Here is a 21,486-nt window from a genome sequence, read left to right on the forward strand (position 1 = left end):
CATGCAGCTATCACCAACTTACTTACTTTTATAGTTTCACTCCAGAGACCACGAATCTTGCAGTGTTTTATGGGCTACTCTGAAAGCCACCAACTAAATTACAATAAAATGAGCATGTCCACATCTCAAAATCTTTTCCTCTTTGAAAACTGGCAGTTGTAGGAAGTGCTGGTTTCCTGATCCAGGTCTTATGTGTCTGACGTAACTCTTGATCACTCTCAGCTGAAGCTGCCCTTTAAGAAACTTTTTGGTTAAACAATAAACTTAGTATCATCTCCACTTTCCTATACCATTTCTTTATTTCCTTTGGTGCTAGACTTCTTTAATTCCCAAGTTACAGTGCAAAATTATACTTCAAGATACATGATGCTAACACATTACTTCGTGTTAAAATGTGAATGTTTTGTGTATAACAAAATACGTATGAATCCAAAAAATAACTGTTCACATTTTATCTTCAAGTTTAATGTCTTTTTCCTCATCACAGCTATTTACAAATAACTTTGGGGTGCTCTTTTGATTTCAGTCAGTTTATTGTATCATGGGACAACAGGGCTGCTGGAATGTAGGAAACTGTATGGAATGCAGAAATATAAACAAGACCAATGTTCTATAAACCAAAGTGTAAGTAATGCCTCCCCAGAAAACAGTTCTTGTCACAGAAGCACCTGTTTTTTTTTCTGAGTTATATATACCAGAAAACATGATTATTGAGACCCAGAACTATGCACACCAAAGAGGATAGAAAATAACTCAATATTTATAATTTAAAAAGTGTTTAACCACAAAAAAGCAGTAATAAAATAGTTTCCTAATTTACAATTTGCATCCAAAGGATGAATAACAACTCACTAATAAATAACATTTATATAAATATTTTGTATGTCGAAAATAGATTTTTAAAAGGCAATGGTCTCAAGAAATCTCTTGAAAAATTTGGTGATGAAAAACTTGATCGAGTCCCCCCTCATCCCCCCCACTAAATATACAATGAGTTTGGCTTTAGTGAAACAAGTGCATGTTGCTGCAAAATAGTTGTGCTTGGTATTTTGGTAATGGCAGTGGGTGAGCATGGAAGGGGTGCAGGAGGTTGTAAAGGCATTGATGTGCTGTTAGTTCTTCGTAACCAGCTCCCTCACTGGCTTCAAGATAAATACCTGCCACATCTTAATTTCGGAGGTCAGTTCTGAAAGGTAGAAAATCTTCTCTTAGGTCCTCCCTTAAATGCAACTAGACTCATGAACACAGGCAATGGGTGGGAGGATGGGGGAACTGGTGCCGAGAGCAGAGTTCAGGATCTCTGATGGGAGAAGGGTTTGGGCCGACCCAAAGGACAGGAGTTGGTTTCATGTGAATACAGCCTTCGTTATAGTCACATCTAGCAATGCTTGAACAGTAATGCCCACTTTGACCAGGCCTTTCTCTTCAAGGATGTGATGGGGTAGACATAGTTTTTCCTAAAAGAAAGAACAAACATCAATTTTTAATGACTGGTACCTAATCATAAAATCTTGCAACAGCACTGATGGCAGTTGAGCTCAGACCATGTTCCCTTTCTTGTTTTCAGGCCATTACATAGAACTTTACTGTGTTTGCAGAGAAAATAATGACTTTACACAAATAAGGGTTTATCCAAAAAAGTGCCCAGTCATCCTGAAATCTGCAATAGATCTAAACATTGAATAAAACTTTATACTGAATAACTGAACCATACACAGTCAGCTAGAAACCACACATCAAGGGCATATTAGCTTATATTCTTTTTTTTTAAGCATTCTTTATGATTCCTCTTTTTTTTTAATTTCAGAGAGGAAGGGAGGGGGAGAGAAAGATAGAAACATCAATGATGAGAGAGAATCATTGATTGGCTGCCTCCCGCATGCCCCACACTTTGGATCAAGCCTGCAACCCAGGCATGTGCCCCCCACCAGACTCGAACCTGGGACCCTTCAGTCTGCAGACTGACGCTCTTATCCACTGAGCCAAACTGGCTAGGGCAGCTTATATTCTTATAAATCGAAGTTGCAAATAGCCTTTCACACATTTCTTAAAAAAATATATATTTCTTTACTGACTTCAGAGAGGAATGGGGGAGGGAGAGCAATAGAAATATCAATGATGAGAGAGAATCATTGATAGGCTGCCTCCTGCACGCCCCCAACTGGGGACCAAGCCTGCAACCCAGGCATATGCCCTTGACCGGAATCGAACACGGGACCCCCCAGTCCACAGGCTGATGCTCCATCCACTGAGCCAAACCGGCCAGGGCCCTTTCACACATTTTTAAAGGAACTCAAATACTCATTTATACAGCTCACACACTGTTCTATTGACCATGAACTTTAGGTCAATATATTTTATTTCCTATGATCTCTGGAATGGAGACATGCTGGTGGATTGGTATCCTTTTTTTTCCTGGTTTATGAACAGCCTTATAAATAAGCAATTTTAATAGCCTCTCTTTAAGTCTCTTTCATACTGCTGTCAAAGACACAAACATCCTGCTACTTTCTCATGTTGTAATTTTGCTCTTAGGAAATGTCCAGCATATACAACTCAAGGAAAACAATTAACACGAGTCACTCCCGGTATGTAGAACCTTGCATGCAAAACAGTTTATAAAATAACATGATGAAGTAATTTTACGCCTTTGTCATTTGGCTCCGGGGATGAGGGAATCACTTTCCAGAGCATGACTCCTTGGCTCAGAAAAGACTCCACAGCAAACACTGCCTCTTTTCTACTCCATGATGGTTGTTTCTCCACAGCTCAATGACAGCTGTTTCTAAGGAAAGTTTAAATGGAGACAGTGTTCAACAGGAACAAATCAGGGTCTCTGGACAGACTACTTCCTTTTCATGTGACGCTTGCTTGAGGAACTAGATCTTCCTGTTGCCTTAATGGTAGGACTCTCCACAAATTAGTACAGATACAGGCCTTCTGGTTTCAAAAAGACCTTCAAAGAACACACCAGGACACTTCTAATAACTTGTTGCACTGCCTCAAAATGTCAGTTTTCCTACACTGTCTCAATCATCTTCCTACCCCCACCTCTAACTCCTTCCCTAACTTGAGGTAAATTCAGAGTATCTCAGAGACTAACTCTAGGTCTTAAGAAGTAGCACATTGTCAACATAAGACAGCTGATTACTGAAAGCACAATTCAACCATTATTTCATGTGGCTGCTATGCATTGAAATACAATTCTCTTGTGGCCAATGGCATATTAGGTGGGCATGCAAGTTATGCTCCTTGCCAACTTAGTAGCTGAATGTTAACCAAGAAAAAGGATGGGAGGTCCTATCTGAGTTGAGCTTTGCACTGGGCCAGGATGGGCAGTGTGCTTCCTCCTTGTGCCATAGCTGGAGGTCAGTCTGTACCCTTTCCTGATGCCACAGGCTTTGAAGTCACCCAAATCTGGCATTTTATTGCTAAGCTTGGTTCCATTGGGGCAGGGATGTGCTTTTCTCATTCTTATGACCCTCATAGCACCCAAGTCAACACCTGGTTTGGTAGGACATGACCACAAATATGGTTAAGCTCTTAGTGCAGGGCATTTAGTTGGGGGAAAAATAAAATTTTCACTTTACAATCTATGTTAAAATCAAACTGAAATGAAATAAAGAGTTAATTGTTTGTTTTTAAAAACCTCTCCTAATAAGATATAGATGAATATATAGTACTATCTTTTATTGTCTAAGCTAAAAAAGAAATATAAAAATATCATGAGAAAATATAAAAAAGTCATTGCTTAAAAGTTTAAAGCCTGCATTTGTCAAAACCCACTGCATTAATTAAAAGATTAAAAAAACTATAAAAAAGTATTTACATCAAATTACAAGTGTTTTATATGACTCATAATCGCAATAAATCAGTAAGAAAAGCATTAAGAAACGGATGGAACATTGGACAAGGAACACAAATAGAAATTTAAAAATGAAGGTTATGCCCAAGGCATTTTGAACAAGACATTTTGCTTCTCAACCTCAGTGTTTACTTATGCTTAGTCCTGAATGTTCCTGAATTCTAGTGTTATTTCCATAGGGCCTAATCTCTATGTACATGGCTTTTACAGGGCCAGATGTTCTATCCTGCATCCTGCTTGAGATGGAACAGATCTCCATTAATAAATGTCCCAGTCCCCTTGATGAGCAGTGGCTCCAGTGGCTGAAGAGGTTCCAAGCTAATGGTCATGGAGACATACCAGACTGATTTAGCTTAAGGTCATCATCTCTCCCGGGCCTTTATTTCTTAAACCAGCATTTCTCACCTTCCTGGTCTCCCCGGAGCCCTTACAACTGGGAATGAGAACCAAATAGAAGACATAAAAAGGTACTCCATACATCCTAGTGCATTTCTCCTTTCACTCAGACCCTCTGAAGAACCCCAGAAGTACCCTCAGATTACTCTGATGGGTTTGGAGGTACTAAGAAGAGTAGCATAAGATAATAGAAACCCTCTCACACAACATGGCAGCTCCATTATTTTATCACAGGACTGTGGTGAAGATTGATGAGAATTACGAGTTTAGGCACTGGTTGGCAAGATGAGCAAGGGGAGCCTGCCAGAAATGAGGAGGGGTAACAACGAGGACCAGGAAGCCATTGTCCATCACCCTGGTCCTGCCACAGAGGAGGGAATTCCTGGAGTGAGCTAGAGGTTGAGATGGGAAATGAACTGCTGTAGATTTATAGCTGGTTGAGAAATGACAGAAAAGGGCCACCTCACCTTGTATATAAGAGTTAAAGCTGAGATCTTGTACCTTTACATTGACTTAAAATACATTTAAATTTTAATGTTAGAGGAGCCTAATGGCTTTCCTTGAGAATATGGCAGCACACTGTTCTAGTATACCCATGAGCTTCTTTGGTCCTTTTTTTTAAAAAAAAAACAAAACACAGAACAGTCATAATTACTATCTTGCATAACAATAATGCTTTTGACTCCCGCTGAAGAAATCATGCTTTGTTTTTTTTCTCTGATGGTGGAGTCAATGAGGTTCACTCATCCCCTCACCCGCCCCTCTGTGAACCACAGCAAACAGGGCTGGCAAAGGCAGGCACACCATAAAGACTACATGCTAACTTAGACTTCCTGGGTACCTCCTAGATGTCTGGCACCAATGCTCCAGATCTGCATTGATTCTTTCTTTCTGACAACCTTGTCAGAAAGACATAATACCTTGGTTTTACAGATAAGAAAACTGAGATGTAGAGTGTTTAAGTAAGTTCACTGAAGTCACACAGATGGTAAGAACTGGAACCAGATTTGAACATGTGAATCATATTAGAGTTGAGGCTCCTTCCAGACATCATGCTGCTTCTCATAGTGTCTTTGACCAACAGCAAGTATGTTCCGTCTTGTGCCCATGAGACAGAAGAGGCTCTGGACCCTCAGAGTCCTATCTAGGCAAGACCCAACACATTCAGCATCAGGTGCCGGATCAGAGAACCCTCAACTTGGCGAAAGGCATTAGCTCTGCCACTCAGCTCATCTGGCTCCTTTTCACAGTGAGGGGCAGGAGCAGGCAGACTGCACACTGTCACTGCCTGGCTGGCTCCTCTTTCCATGGTCCCTTATTCTCCCAAACAGCTACACGCCTACTTCCCAGGCCAACTATTGGACAAAATGAAGTCATTCACATCAGCACATTTTACCTAAAATGTAAATGCCTGGCACTAACTTGATTGAAACTTGAAACAAAATGGTCTCCAGTACTTTAACATAAGGGAACTTCATGTTCCTGCTCTGCCACATGAGCTCTCTGAGGAATGAATAAATGAACACAAGCATAACCAAAATTGTGGTGAAAATCCAAAGAACTGGACTGTGATAGTTAAAGAAGGCAAAAAAGCGCACACTCTATATACCTGGTTGTTTATTGAGAAGTAATTTTAAAATGTGAAGCCTAATTTAAAGAAAAAAATCTCCTAAATAAAATCACCAAAATATTTTTCATCTAATCAGAACTCAATTTAGACTCCTGAAATTTTAACCCATTGTACATTACCTTTACCCTGAAGATGAAACAACTTTTGTCCTTATGACTTTTTCCTTTTACAGCAGCAGTAGGTATGGATTATAGAGAGAATCCAAACCACCAAGCACTAAATTTAATTTCTTACTCACAAATGGTATCAGGATATCAAGTGCCTTTACTTATCTACTCTCACTGATGAAATTCCTACTGAATTATCTTACTTTTGAGCTCCGTAGGACCCCTTTTTCACACGCCCTATTTCATAAGTGTCTCTCCCAGAGGACAGTAAGCTGCATGCAAACCACAAATCCATAAACAGAGGGAACAATAGGAATTAGTTATCACACATTGTAGAAATCCTGACAGTGAGTGGTGAGTTGCCACCATTTGGAGGAACTAGAGAAAGAGAGAACCTTCTATTTCAAATAGATCAGTCTGTTTTTGTTTGTTTTTTAAAGTAAATAAGTACTTGGTTCTTGTTATCAGGCATTGGAAAGAAATCTGAAAAATGGTCTTTCTTATCAGAGGAAGGAGATTTAGTATGCACATACATATCACACAACTAAACCCATGACCACCTCGCAGAGGACAAGCAGGTCAGCCATGTGTCCCCAGGCACACTATAATGGCAGCATCAAGCTAGGATGAGTTGCAGGTACCTTGGGGAAGAACCATGGAGAGGGTTAATATTCTGAATACAAATTAACAGCCTGATAATGCGCAAGACAGTTCATTCAAAGTTTTTCTTAAAGGGTTACATTAACTGTGTTCTGCTAGCTATCATACTACTTGATGAAAAAATGCCACCCAACAGATCCCTAGAGAAGCACATTAGGGTGCAAATACAGTAATGACATGAGAAATGAAAGCGTGTCCAAAAAAAATACTTTAGACACCCGAATTGAAATATGAACATAGCTAGAGAACAATGTCGAATCAACCCAGAAAACTAAATCTGATCTCACATGATTGGTCTACATTGACAAAATTTTCTTCTAGGTGGCCACCCAGTGAGTTATCTCTCTTCTCCCCTGTTGTGCCCCCCTCGCCCCTCCTCCCCAATAAGAAAAACAAACAAACAGTGCTGATCATTAAAGGAAGCCTCAATGCACTGCAGAGCTAGATGGAAATGGTGAGCGCCACTCTGGGTGTGCACAAAAAATGTATTGATGGGCTGATAAAAACTTGGAATAATCACCCAAAATGTGTTTATTAAGAACTTATGGCTCAGGGTGCTGGTTAGACATTGTACAAAGGGATTTTATTGTTACAGATTGAAGAGTACAAGATAGCACCAAAGACAATTCAGTACATCTGCAGGTTATTTATACACAACTCAGGTTAATTCGATAACTTCACATACCCTGTATTTCACCAATCAATACAAACTCAGAAGGAAAAGGCTCAGTTAACTCAAGATATTATCAGGTAAAGAATGTCATCTCCTGTTAGAAAATCTGAGCTGATTAGCAACAAAGAATCTTTATAAATATACTTGTCTAACTAGATGGGTTTTCTACATCTTCCAGTAGCCTGGATTCATGGAAATGTTCATAAAAATACAATTACCATCTTAGTAGCTGTCTATGAAGATCACTTGCATCACAGTAAACTAGAAATTTATCTTGAGGAAGTTAACTCCATCAGCTCCCCAATTTAATAAACAATATTTAGCAACCAGATTAGACTGAAAATAGGGAATATGTCTTAACCTTGGAGCAGGGCTTTCTCATATTAGAAAAAGACAACCCAGAACCAGAAATATTTTGGCCTAGATTAAATTCTATTGGTTTTATCTTTTCAATACAAACTGACCACCTTGCTCCAAAGCAGATATAGTTAATATATAATCCTTTAAGCTTACTAAAAATAAAAGCAGAATGCTAACAATGGTTAAATGGAAATTTCAATTCATTAGAGAAATTACATTCTTCTAAAATAAGAGCAATCTTATTATTAGCTCCTGCCACAGAAACCAGGCTCCAGGACCAAGAATGTTCCATGACTCATGACTTTATTTGAAAACAAATAGTCAAATCTATCACATTCTGGAACTGCTGTTAAAAATGTGATGTAGAAAAAGCCAAAATGACCTATTACATTATTTAAAAATAGAAATCTCTTCCGGAAAATGCTCTTCTAAGAGCCTAAACAGGCTAACAAGGAGAAGTAAAAATATATGGGAATTGGTGTGCAAGCAAATCTCCCAGGTGGTGCTCTAACACAGATGGCCCTTCCTTCCCCAGCGCCCCTTCTGTGCAGCTGTCTCAAGCAGCAGGGCAAAAGGGCTGGCTCAGGGTAAAAGTGGGCAGCAACCCTCCCTGGTGCCCCTCACAGCTCCCATCGTAGGAAACAGTGAGCAATCCAACTAAATGGCCAGCAAAGCAGTCATTCCCCAGATGGGATTTTTCAATTTGGTCAATAGTTTTTTTTTTGTTTGTTTGTTTGTTATTTTACCAAAGAGTTTTATAGACCAAATTGGGCCAAAATGCTGGTTTTCTGTCTCCCCTGCAAAGGGGGGTGGGGGGTGGGGTGGCCTCTACAACTCAATTGCCCAGTCCTGAATTAGGTTGGACTTAAATACGGCAAAGGAAAGATTTTCATATTCCCTTTTGCTCCTGTTCTGGAAACTTCTACTCTACCCAGGGCAGGGAGAGGGAAGAGGACCTATATAGCACCCCTGCTGGCATGATGTGGGCTGTGGCTGAGGAAGCATGAGGTGAGGTGTGAATACACTTCGTTGTCACTTTTTTTTCAGTAAGTGAGAAGTTACTTAAAGGGAACTGCATTCTATAAGTTTGTGCTTTTGGAAAATCTGATTGGTAAATGTTCAGCTTCAAAACTCAAGAGACTACTGAAGAGATAACGGGAAGTTTGCAAAGCAAAGGGTCAGATGGAGGAAGGACTCCTAATGGATCAGGGACAGAGCAGAGCGCTTGGATGCACATGCAGACGTTATGCAGACAGGGCATTCCAGCGGTAAGTGATATAGATCAGCACTATAAAGAGAATATGGACAAGACAGAAGCTTATAAGGTCCCTGGAGCGGAGGGCAGAAGTTGGTTGTGGGGGTTTCTCCCCGAGTGCCAGCAGAGTGTCAACAGTCTTTCGAATGTGACGAAAATCCAACTGCAGGATGTCATACGGAGAGCAGAGGTCAGCCTATTCCGAGGGCAGCCATTAGAACAGAAAGAGACAGTGCATACAATTAAAAATACACAGAAGAACAGCTGGAAAGAAGCATACATTTTTGGTTACTAGCAAATGGCAAGAGAAACCTCTTATTTCAAGCAGGTAAAACCCGTTCCTCCATCAAAGATTTTAAAACTTTATTCCAAAAGAAAAGTAGCATACCAAATGCATTTTATGCAAAAGGACGAAGAAATCCTTCACCAGCAATCACACTATTGAGGAATAGACAGTTATGTAATCTACGTATCCTTCTGGGGGTAAACAGGCTTAATATTCAAGTGGCATCATGTGCTCATTAATGGCATAAAAATAAGAGTTTTTCATTTGGGACATTTAAGTCTTAACCTTACTAACAAAAATTATAAACTTTAATCTTCACCTTTCCTCATAGTCCTCTTAATGTATTTTTTAGCCTGGTTTATGAAGAATGAATATAAAGTTTTTCTCTCTGAAAGGTAACACATGCACCTAACCTATTTTCCTTTTAGAATTATTATTATGTTTTATTTACTTATTTATTTTTTAAAATATATTCGTATTGATTTCAGAGAGGAAGAGAGAGGCAGAGAGAGACAGAAACATCAATGATGAGAGAGAATCCTTGATTGGCTGCCTCCTCACACCCTACACTGGGGATGTGCCCGGACCAGGAATCAAACTGTGACTTCCTGGTTCATAAGTTGATGCTCAATCACCAAGCTGCACTGGCTGGGCTCCTTTTGGGATTACTGACAAGTTCTGAGGAATGTTAGCTCTAATTATATCCCTACATGTGTCAAAAAGCATATTAAATTTCATGTTTTTACAACTACACAGAAACCAACAATCTTGAAGAGATTTCTTAGATATGAGGTTCGAATAAAATACATTCCCACATAGGGTTATTATGTAAATTTCTTCACCACTAAACAGGTGTGGGGGCAGGAACAGATCTCCATTCATGTTTTGTCTACTTTACAATCACCATATAAGGAGGCGGAGCTCTTATTTTATTGATTAAATGCAAAAATAAGAAGCTCATTTACTTGAGTTGACCTCCAGATGTCTATTACTGCCAGGAAGCAAACAGTTTTATGATGCACTGAATTCCTGAACCAGAAATGACAATAGCTTAAAATTTATAGTGATTATAATTCATGTCAGTATGAAAAAAGTTGTAGTTTTGTGTCCAAGTTAAACAAGGATAGAAAATATCTGTGATATATTTCATAAATGCAGTAGGCAAAGCGTTTAAAATATATATTTTATATGTATAGTATATATTTTATAACATATTTTGATAATATTGCCCTTTGTTTTAGCCTCATTGCTAAGCAGATGTAAATGACAGAGCAACTAAAAGATGATTTTAAAGTAGAGTTATTTGTCTTAATTGTATCTTCTGAGGTTATCTTGATGCCCTCAGGTAAGGAAGAATACCACAATATCAAGTGGGTTGAATAAGATTAAGAACATTCTCATCTTATTTTACATTATGAAGGTAGAGATACTCAACAAAATTTTTTTAAGATAATAATCATGTTATATCTATCTAGATTGTGTCTTTTCTCAGTAGATTTGGAAGAATCAAGCTGCCACTGTTATTTTCCCAACAATTAAAACATCTACACATAGATTGGATTTCACTGGGAGAGAGATACTAGACAAAGATTAACAGATGGGGAAATATCTAAAAGAAATTTTCTATTGCAATAAAATTTTTCTATTGCAATGTTATGCTTAACCAATGAAATCAGAGCAAAGCAGACATAAGACAAAAGGCATCCATGAACTAAAACGTGATTTTCACAAAAGTGGTATTTCCAGGTTAAAAGCCAAACATTCTATCTCCATTATATATTTCAATAACTTCCCCAAACCCTATGGAAAATGTATGGTCTGCTCCCCAGCAACTCCGTCAGAGAACTCAAGTCAGTTCGCTTTTGCAGTTTTCAGGGCACTTATTGAGCAGCACACTTCACAGGCAGGTGGGCAGCACAGACCATTCTTTTATCCTGGAATTTTATGATGTCAGATTCTGGGCTTAATTCACACTAAAGTAGGTAGGGCCTAGAATTACAGTCCATGGTGATATAAATTTTTTTTAAAATATATTGTTGATAATATTACATATATCTCCCATTTTCTCCCCCTTTCCTCCCTTCCATGGTGATTTAAATTAAATCATGATCTCTAAAGGAAAAGGCATGGGTGTAAGATTGTATGGTAGGCAAAATTCTGAGTCACCCTTATGTGTGGCACATGGGCTGCTGTGGCCCTGAGAGCCGCTCTCGGAGTCTACCAGACAACACAACCCTCTGCAAGGACACCACAGTGGGAACGAGGGCTGCGGCTGCTAGGGGAACCTGGGAGTTTTCTGACTCTTGTGCTTCCCAAATCTCAGTCTTAATGAGAGGAATTTAACCATTATACTTTTTTCCTCCTTAAAACTGCAATAGAAAAATACTAAAAAGGAAAGAAATTTAAAGAGGCAAAATTTCACCATGCATTTACAAAGCATTAGTAATTACCACAAGGCATTTGAAAAACACAGTAACTGTTCCTGGAGGCAAATGCAGCAGCTAATTCTCATTATAGTGAACAAGAAATCATAATCACCAGAGGAGTATTGGACGGATTCTCTTAGAGCAGCGGTTCTCAACCTGTGGGTCTCGACCCTTTTGGGGGTTGAACGACCCTTTCACAGGAGTCGCCTAAGACCATCGGAAAACACATATATAATTACATATTGTTTTTGTGATTAATCACTATGCTTTAATTATGTTCAATTTGTAACAATGAAAATACATCCTGCATATCAGATATTTACATTACGATTCATAACAGTAGCAAAATTACAGTTATGAAGTAGCAACGAAAATAATTTTATGGTTGGGGGTCACCACAACATGAGGAACTGTATTAAAGGGTCACGGCATTAGGAAGGTTGAGAACCACTGTCTTAGAGGCAATAGTCAGTAGTATGTGATTAAGATTACTATTCAAGATAGGCTCAGGCGCTGGGGGGTATGGCTCAGTTGGTTGGGCATCCTCCTGTGCACTGAAGGGTCGCAGGGTTCAGGTTTGTTGCGTGCAGGAGGCAGCTAATCAATGTTTCATTCTCTTAAAGATGTTTCTCTCTCTCCCTCTCCCTTCCTCTCTCTCTAAAAATCAATAATTTAAAAAATTGGCTCTGGACAATACTACAGACACAAGCAGAAATGTAGACAGGTCTGGCAAAAGTCTAGGTTATAGATGTTCTGAGTAAAATTTGGTCTAAATTCTAAGAAATTTAGAATAAATTCAACTCATTTAAATATTTTAATTTTTAAAGTCAGCATGCTTACAAAGGATTTATTTTTAGTCTAAAATATCATAGTACAGAATGTTGATGGTCATTCTGAAAATTTGAAGCTCTAATTAACAGTGTAATGTGTCAGAGAGTTGAGTGGGGTAGGAAAGGATTTCTAGAGTTTTCTCCAAATATATGAGAACTAACTGCTGATTTTATGAACTTGGAAGATAGCTCTAATATTGGTAAGCTAATTAATCTAGAAATGTAATTTAAAACGTTTTGAAGATACTGCTCATATTCACAACTGTGTACATATGAAAGGCTGTCAGACCACTAACCCAAGGTAACTGCCATCAGGAAACACATAGTGGAAAAGGATCTTCATGAATGGTAAACACATACTAGCTATAAGAAATGTGAATGACTTTAAAAGCTAGAAAACTGTGTTTTTTTTAAAATAAATTACTAATTTAAAAACTGATGTTAAAAATAAACATGCTGGCCTGCACTTCTGATTACTCAGGATTAACCATATAAATGGAAAAATAAAATAAATCTTCACAAGAAGAATCTCACCCTCCCCCCAAAAGTGTTTATTAGCTATGATTTAAATTGATACTAAAGTCTTTGATTTGAGAAGAAAAAGAGGCATTAGATTCAAAGAGGAGAATGAGCTCATTTATCCTATTCTCAAGATTCTTAAGAAACAAAAAATATATAGTAGCTTCAACTTATAAAATGTCTTTTAACAAAAAACTTCAGAGAAGTTACATATGTATAATTGCTTAAATTCTCACAACAGGTATAAAGTAGGAAAGTTGTTACTATTATTTTCAAATATAATGTCTCATTAAAAAAATGAAATGCAAATATGAAAGCTACTGAAAACAAGGGTCTGAATTAATTTTGATGGGCACTTAGTAGGAATAGAATCACAGTTGTTTAATAATTATTCACCTTACTAACTATAGAATAAGAGGTTTTCTTAGGAATCCTTCTTGGAAACTGTGGAGGACATGCTGTAAGAAAATCAGAGTTGGAGAGATAAGCAACCTGGGAGCCCAAATGGGTCTATCACTCAAAAAGAAGATAAATCTTGACAGCAGATCAAGGACAGGACCTGTCTGAAAGGAGACGGCAGCTAGGTGCTAATTTTTATGGGGACAATGATAGAACTCACTTCGTTGTTGCACATAGTTGTTAGGTTCTTCCCCCCCCCCCTGCCACCCCAACCTTACATAATAGCTGGCTCAAAAAAGGTGTTCAGGGCAGTTTTTTCAAGGTATTGTGCCTGTCACTCTGTTGGATCACAGGCCATCTGAATAATAAAATGCGCCACAAAGATTCAACATTGTCTCTACTTATTTGACTCTGGTAGGGACAGGCAGCAGGACCCTGTCGTGTCCAGTTTCAATTCTACTATATCAATGTGATCATTGTTAGCATCTGAATGTACTTTAGGATTTTATTTTTAACTCTATTTGGCTGATGCAGAAGCTGAGGGACACCAAGTGATCTATCCTCACGGACACACAATGAAAACCTCCACTTCCAACAGTACTGCGCTTCCCAAGCAGGCAGCACAGGTCAGGACTACCAGGTGTCTACCACCCTCCAGATAGGTGCTGCCCTTAATCCTCTATTCTCTCTGGAAACAATAATGAATATGAAGAGAACACAAAGTACATTTCTAGTCCAAGTTCCCTCCTCATCTAAAGAGGGCAAATCTATTAAATTAAGAAAGGACCTTGGTCCTTTAAAGAGGCCTGAGGCCAAAGCTATTTATTTAAAATCAAGTAGAAAAATTTCCCCCGTGAACCAAATAAATACCTACTTTTTAACACTTTTGATGTTATTAAATCAGATTTCTCTCAACCAAAGTCAATACTATAATAGTCCTAAATTTGGATCAATGTGGAAACCCCTAATAGCAAACCATGAACACCCTCCATCAAGGTCAGAGGCCAGGAATGGCCAAGCTGACTCAGAAAAGGCAAAGGTAGCCTCAGTATGTCCATAAATAGCCCATGACCCCTAGGCTTAATTGGAGTCAGATTCCTGAATGAAACAAAGAATATTTCCTAAATAATTTGGAAGCCCACCGAGGGTAGGCCTGTCTTCAAGATCAAGTTGAAGTTTGCACCAGAGGTCACAGACAATTGCAAAGTCTGACCACCGGCAGCAACACTACAAGGTGCAATGAGATGATGCCAGCAACATCACCCAATCCCCAGACTTTTCAGGGTGCCATGATGCATGACTCTGTGGTAATTCTCTGGCAGCTAAGCAACTGAGGGAGGAGGAAAACAATTATGGAGCTGCAGGATGTAACCAAGCTTTCATGAAAATTAGAGCTCAAAGAAACCTAGGGGTCCAGTGATTTTCAAACTGTGTTAAGCAGCAGGACACTTTCTCTTTCCCCTAAAGGAAAACGTAGCTGGCAAAAGGGAACTGCTCTGGCTGAAGCAAGGGGACGGGAGTGATCTGTAGACTCCCATCTGGCTTTCCCTGGATTCCTGTGCAGACCATTCAAAAGAATCAAGGGTTCTGAAGAATGTGGTTTAAATCCATTGTTTAATTCCAACACCTCCACTTTGCAGAGCAGGGAACTCAGGCACAGAGAGCGTGTTTGTGCTGGAAAGACAGGGGACTCTTCATGCTCATAGACCCAGGTTCAAATGCCAGCTCTGCTGCTTACCAGCTTTCAGTACAACTTAGCAAATTATTTAACCTCTCTGAACCTCAGTTTCCTCACAGTATGGTAATAAAATATTTACCTCAAATCCTCAACAGTATTATATAATTTTATTAACCAATGTCAGTTGCCCAATAAATTTAATTTAAAAGATGAAAAATAAAAGAATTAAAAAAAGAAATTAATGCTTAAAAACAAATCCTCAACAGTGAGCATTTGAAATGATGCAGGCACAGGAAGTGCTCAGTAAATGAATGGTTAACTGCTCCATGTTTTAAAGGGTTTGCCCTAAGACGTATAACCAGTTAAAAGCACAGGTGGGACTAATTCACCCCAAACCTCCTGCATTCCCTCACTCTTCTTCCAGGTCAGGCTCATTTAATTTGTGTCCCTTTAGTTGGGGAACTGGCCCCAAACAGAAAACCAAAACCCCAAACCCAAGGAATGGGCAGCAGAAAGGAAAGTGACCTACTGAAAGGAAACTTGCCAGAGAGAAATTTTATATCCCTTTTCTACAATCTTTCCTTGGCATTCTCATTAACAAACCTTCCCTGCATCCTAGAATCCCTCACAGTTGATGGCAAATAGGCCTGCTGACACTCTAACAGAATTTCTCCAGAACCCAATCGCCAACTTCTTTCTGTGACATCCTCTGCTTTTTATCTGTGGTGTCCACTGTTCCAATCCTGTCTAAGATCCCTGACCCTGGACTAACATTCAAGGGTATAGATCCAGCCTTATTCCAATGCCACAATTAGCAGAGGTCTGTAGTTACCTTACCTTTCTACATACTGTAACCTGCAAATAATTAGCTTGTGCAATTCTGAATGCAGCCAATTTGAAGACACCCGGTTTATAGGTAAGTCACACCAGAATCACTCTAATAAAGCATACATGAACCTTGACTAACCCCAAGGCAGATATCTGGGAATATGTCCATGGGGACTTCTCAAGATAATACAATAAACTATAACCAGAACAATTTTTAACTTGCTTCCATCCCATTAAATTACTTTATAGGTAATAATTTTAACTAAATCTGCTCAGCAACCACATTCTACCCATATGAACAATCATAAAACCTGCCAACCCTGACTTTGGCTTGTAGTTTCAAGCTGTGATTCTGTTACAAAGGGCTTAGAGCATAGCTGTACCTTTTCAGTCTCTACAGAATGATGTATTATTGTCAATAAGATATTTAGCTTAAAACATACAGAATTCAAGATCTCTGTGACTTATGAGGGTAAGTTATGGGTAGAAAAGAAAGCAAGAAAAGCTTACAAATTAGGAGCAATTATCTGTTTGACACTGGGAAGTCAATGAATATTTTGTTACCCAAATATTGTCTGATGCAAATAAGAAAATGTAACGTTACAGGTTCTCTGTTTTTAGGTAATAGTCTTTTTATTTACTGATTTATTTATTTTTATTTTTTAAATATATTTTTATTGATTTCAGAGAGGAAGGGAGAGGGAGAGAGAGAGATAGAAACATCAATGAGAGAGGATCATTAAAAGGCTGCCTCCTGCACGCCCTCTACTGGGGATTGAGCCCGCAACCCCGGGCATGTGCCCTTGACCAGAACTGAACCTGGGACCCTTCAGTCCATAGGCTGCTGCTCCATCTGCTGAGTCAAACCAGCTAGGGCTTATTTACTGATTTATAAATTACATTTATTGGGGTGACATTGGTTAATAAAATTATATAGGTTTCAAGTGTACAATTCTATGATATATAATCTTATAGTGCATTTTATGCCCATTATCCAAAGTCAAATCTCATTCCATCATTATATGTTTGAACCCCTTTACTTTTTACTATCTCCCCACCCCCCCTTACCTCTGGTAACCACCATACTGTTGTCTGTGTCTATGAGTTTTTATTTGTTTTTCTTGTTTGTTCATTTGTTGCTTTCAGTTTTATATCCCACATATGAGTGAAATCATACAGTTCTTAGCTTTTTCTGTCTGACTTATTTGCTTAGCATGACATTCTCAAGATCTATCCATATTGTCACAAATGTCAGTATTTCATCTTTTCTTATGGCTGAGTAGTATTCCATTGTATATATGTACCACATCTTTATTGAATCATTTATTGAAGGACATTTCAGTTGTTTCAATGTCCTGGCCAACATGAATAATGCTGTAATGAATATAGAGATACATATATCTTTGCAAATACATGTTTTCAAGTTTTTTGGTTACATACCTAGGAGAGAGATTGCTGGGTCATAACTCTTTTAAATATTTTGAGAAACCTCCATACTGTTTTCCATGGGGGCTGTACCAATCTACATTCCACCAGCAATGAATGAGGGTTTCTTTTCCTCCACAACCTCTCCAACACTTGTCATTACTTACTTGTTGATAATAGCCATTCTAACAAGTGTGATGTGGTATCTCCTAGTTTTTATTTGCATTTCTTTAATAGCTAGTGAAGTTGAGAATCTTTTCATGTATCTGTTGGCCATCTGTATGTCTTCTTGAGAGAAGCATCTATTCAGGTTCCCATTTTTTAATTGGTTGGTTGTTTGGTATTGAGTTGTAGGAGTTCCTTATATACTTTGGATATTAACCCTTTGTCAGAACTATTCTTTGCAAATATCTTCTCCCATACTGTTGGTTGCCTTTTTGTTTGTTGGTGGTTTCTTCGCTGTGTAGAAGCTTTTTAGTTTGAAATAGTCTCATTCATTTATTTTTGCCTTTACTTCCCTTGCCTTTAAGGTCAAATTCATAATAATCTCTCTTACACCAAAGTCCATAAGTTTAGTACCTGTTTTCTTCTATGTAATTTGTTTCAGGTCTTATTTTTAGGTCTTTAATCCATTTTAAGTTAATTTTTGTATATAGGGACAAACAGTGATCTAGTTTTTTTGTGTTTTTTTAAAAATATATTTTATTCATTTTTTTTACAGAGAGGAAGGGAGAGGGATAGAGAGTTAAAAACATCGATGAGAGAGAAACATCGATCAGCTGCCTCCTGCACACTCCCTACTGGGGATGTGCCCACAACCAAGGTACATGCCCTTGACCGGAATCGAACCTGGGACCCTTGAGTCCGCAGGCTGACGCTCTATCCACTGAGCCAAACCGGTTAGGGCCAGTGATCTAGTTTTAATCTTTTGTATGTGGCTTTCTAATTTCCCAGCAGCATTTATTGAAGAGGATTTATTTTCTCCATTGTATGCTTTTTGGCTCCTTTGTTGAAAATTATTTCAACACATAGTTTTATTTCTGGGCTCTCAATTCTGTTCCATTGTACCAGTCTTTTTAAATTTCTGATTGCAAATGGAAAATTTCTTCAACTACACTTGTGATATAACTATATTTTTAGTGTAAATCACCAATTGTGTGCCACATATTCACTCAAAACATCAACCCTCTTAACTACTGAAAGAAATGTAACTAAGTGGGAGGGTGTCATTTCACCCTCTCCCAACTCAGTATCATATTCCTAATGAAAATATTTCCTTATTTTCAATAACTTATTCCTCATCAATTCTGTGAGAGATGAAAGCATGCTCTTTTGAGTGTATACAGGAAGATTTGCCAATTGACTTTCAACTGGTGATTTATGCTTTTTCACTAGAATATTCCTTCCTTCCTTTAACATATCTTGTTAAAAAGTTCAACTGAATTTTTTTCTAGTAGCAATGAACTTAATGTAACTCTAGTCACCAGTAAAATGCAATTGGATTATCCATCAGGATGAACATACAGTATATGTACATATACACACACACATATGCACAATGCAAACTTAAAAATCACCTCAGATCTTAAAAAATGTTTTTGAAAATAGTTTAAGTGGGATATTGGCAAAAAGTCATTTACTCCTTGTAATTTTTCTTAGGAATTATGAGTTGCCTATTAGTGCCAGAGACATAATGCAGAAATTATTATAAAAATTTCTTTGGATTTTTCTAAATCCCATTTGCCCACCTTAAAAAGAAATCGTAATTACTAATCTTTACTAATGATAAATGAGAAAGTGCATTTCCATTGCATTTTGTATTACCATAAGCCAAAAAAACTTTGATGAGTTTAAAAATATCACAGGGTATTAGGTCATAACTCATTAGTGCTTTCTAGCACAAGAATAAATAATTCACCACCCGATTTGGTATGATAGTTTTGATTCACACATGAGATATCTTATTAGCCCATGACAGAATAAAATTATTTTAAAAGGTATGTGTATAAGAATTTTCACAAATATTTGCTTTAATAATTATTTTTCTTCAAATAAGATCAGAAACCCACCACCAATCCCTCATCAAACTAAAAATTATGGAGGAAAGGAAGGAAGGAAGGAAGGAAGGAAGGAAGGAAGGAAGGGAGTAAGGAAGAGGAGAAAAGGGAGGAAGGAAAGAAGGACGGGAGGGAGGGAAGGAGAGAGGGAGGGAGGCAGTCAAGTCTTTCTCAATTTCAATAAACTCCTATCACTGAGTAAAATGTAATTTCTTCACATACTCAAAAACAGTATCTTATGATAGAGTCTGTAATTATCCCTGGAACATTAGAAAAGATAGAAGAAATTACAAGAAATGGAATTTCTGTTGATCCCAATGATGATAAACTTCTCAACTTACCCGAAAATCCTGAGTGAATTGCTTTTTTTCTCCCTAAGAAACCATCTTATGGTATTATTAGCAAAGTCTTTAAAAGCCCCAAATTGGCTGAGGCTGGGGTTTAGCTTGTGAAAAAGAAAAGTAGCAAACTAGAGTTGGGCTGGCTATAGGGACTTGCCAAATGAGTCTACAGCAGACTAAAGAGGGAAATATAAATGCAAACAGTTAACAAACTATAAAGCAACATACAAACATTATTATTATTAATGGTAACTATTAATAATAATAATAATTAATATTTTAATGCTGATCATTTTGATCCACATACCCAAAATGAAAATCAACAAATTAGTTGTCAACTACAGCTCTGCTTTGCTTAAGAGTCTTGGAAAAGGAAAGTCATCAGCTCCAAATTCTACCCTATGGGACCTAACTGAGGCTCATTGAAGCCTCAGCAATTTCTGCTCTTGGAGTAGGAGATCAAGCAAACTAAGTTTTTTTTTTCAAGTTTGGAATTACACACTTACTTCAAAACCTCAAAGAAATTATATTTTCCTTTTCTTCAGAACTGACCATAATGACTTAAGACATTTTAATTTCATTGTAATAGAGCAATTTAAACTAAAATTTTATGACTTATTTAATATTCCTTTAGAAAGACAGATTAAAAGGACGTACAAAGTTGTACATCTATCCAGTGGGTTCAAACACATAAATAAAATCTTTTCTAAAGCACAGTATTTGGACAAGTTTGGTGTTACCTCTGGTACTCCTAATTTTCGGCATGCTTCCAAAAAGTTTTCCACATTTCTTCTGCATTTGGCCATGCTAAGCTTGGGCTATAAATGCAAACATGCAAAAATAATGCATTATTAAAAGAGAAATAATTTTAATAATAACTTAAAATTTAAACTTTCTAAATGGCACAAGTAATATGTGTTTATTGGTGAAAAATTATGTATGCAATTAGAAGACAATAAAAATTTATCTATCCAAAAATGTCCACCTAGAGATAAGAACTATTATTATTTTTATTATATTTTTCCAGACATTGTATGCATACGTTTGTGTCTACAAAGACATACATATATATGTATATACATAGATATGTGTCTTATATGCAGAATTTCTGCATATATGTATATATTTATACAAGTACATACATGTATGCATATATGCAAAATTTTCTGCATATGTACATATTTGCTTGTATACATGCATTCACACACACATATTTATACACAATTTTTATGGGGCCAAACTCTTGTGTGATATACTTTAGTTCATCTAAAAATACACCTTTTCCTATCAGCAATTATATTTGTATATGAAGGGTTAAATTCAGTAGCCAATTAAACTCCTTCCCATTAAAGCAATGAATTTAATTAGAAAGAGGCAACATCAAGATAAACAGCACTGAACAAGGTGGATGTTAAGGACTTAACCAAGAGCCTCTCACAAGAGTGCTGACCCTGGCGAGGTGACTTCTGAGGTGTGTGGCATGGATAACAGGCACATCTTGATTCACACATTTTTATTTTTTACATGCTATGTTTTAAAAGCTTTACTGCTAAACTTAATGTTCCACTATTAGTTCTTTTAAAACGGGAGGCAAGAAGCATGAATAACTCCAACCGTCCACGTGTAGAAGCAATCCTATCTAATAATAGACAAACATGGTAATTGATCGTACCTTTGCTATGCCTCCCATTGGTTAATCATCGCGATATGCAAATTAACCGCCAACAAAGATGGTGGCTAATTTGCATACT

The 21,486-nt window shown here is 37.7% G+C and overlaps 1 protein-coding gene and 1 long non-coding RNA gene across 5 annotated transcripts in view; both read right to left on the reverse strand.

The window, feature by feature from the left end:
- Positions 1-161, reverse strand: part of LOC106725253 — a 10,911-nt gene extending 10,750 nt beyond the window's left edge. Inside the window, exon 1 of the long non-coding RNA XR_001361128.1 lies at positions 151-161. This is a non-coding gene — a long non-coding RNA (uncharacterized LOC106725253). The remainder of the gene's footprint in view (positions 1-150) is intronic.
- Positions 162-443: 282 nt separating this feature from the next.
- The window catches only part of LRCH1 (leucine-rich repeats and calponin homology (CH) domain containing 1), a 239,925-nt gene continuing 218,882 nt past the window's right edge, over positions 444-21,486 (reverse strand). For 2 of the 4 annotated variants that reach the window (XM_014535734.1, XM_014535736.1), the window contains 2 exons: positions 20,476-20,553; positions 444-1,457 (listed from right to left, as the gene is read on the reverse strand). In XM_014535734.1, coding sequence (XP_014391220.1) covers positions 1,347-1,457; positions 20,476-20,553 — 189 coding nt within the window. In that variant the 3' untranslated portion in view covers positions 444-1,346. Of the gene's footprint in view, positions 1,458-8,417; positions 9,143-20,475; positions 20,554-21,486 lie in introns of those variants that run through there. The other 2 variants (XM_005861408.2, XM_014535735.1) reach the window with 1 other exon arrangement.

This window comes from Myotis brandtii, unplaced genomic scaffold (genome assembly GCF_000412655.1).
Source record: "Myotis brandtii unplaced genomic scaffold, ASM41265v1 scaffold15, whole genome shotgun sequence".
NCBI classification, from domain to species: domain Eukaryota; kingdom Metazoa; phylum Chordata; class Mammalia; order Chiroptera; family Vespertilionidae; genus Myotis; species Myotis brandtii.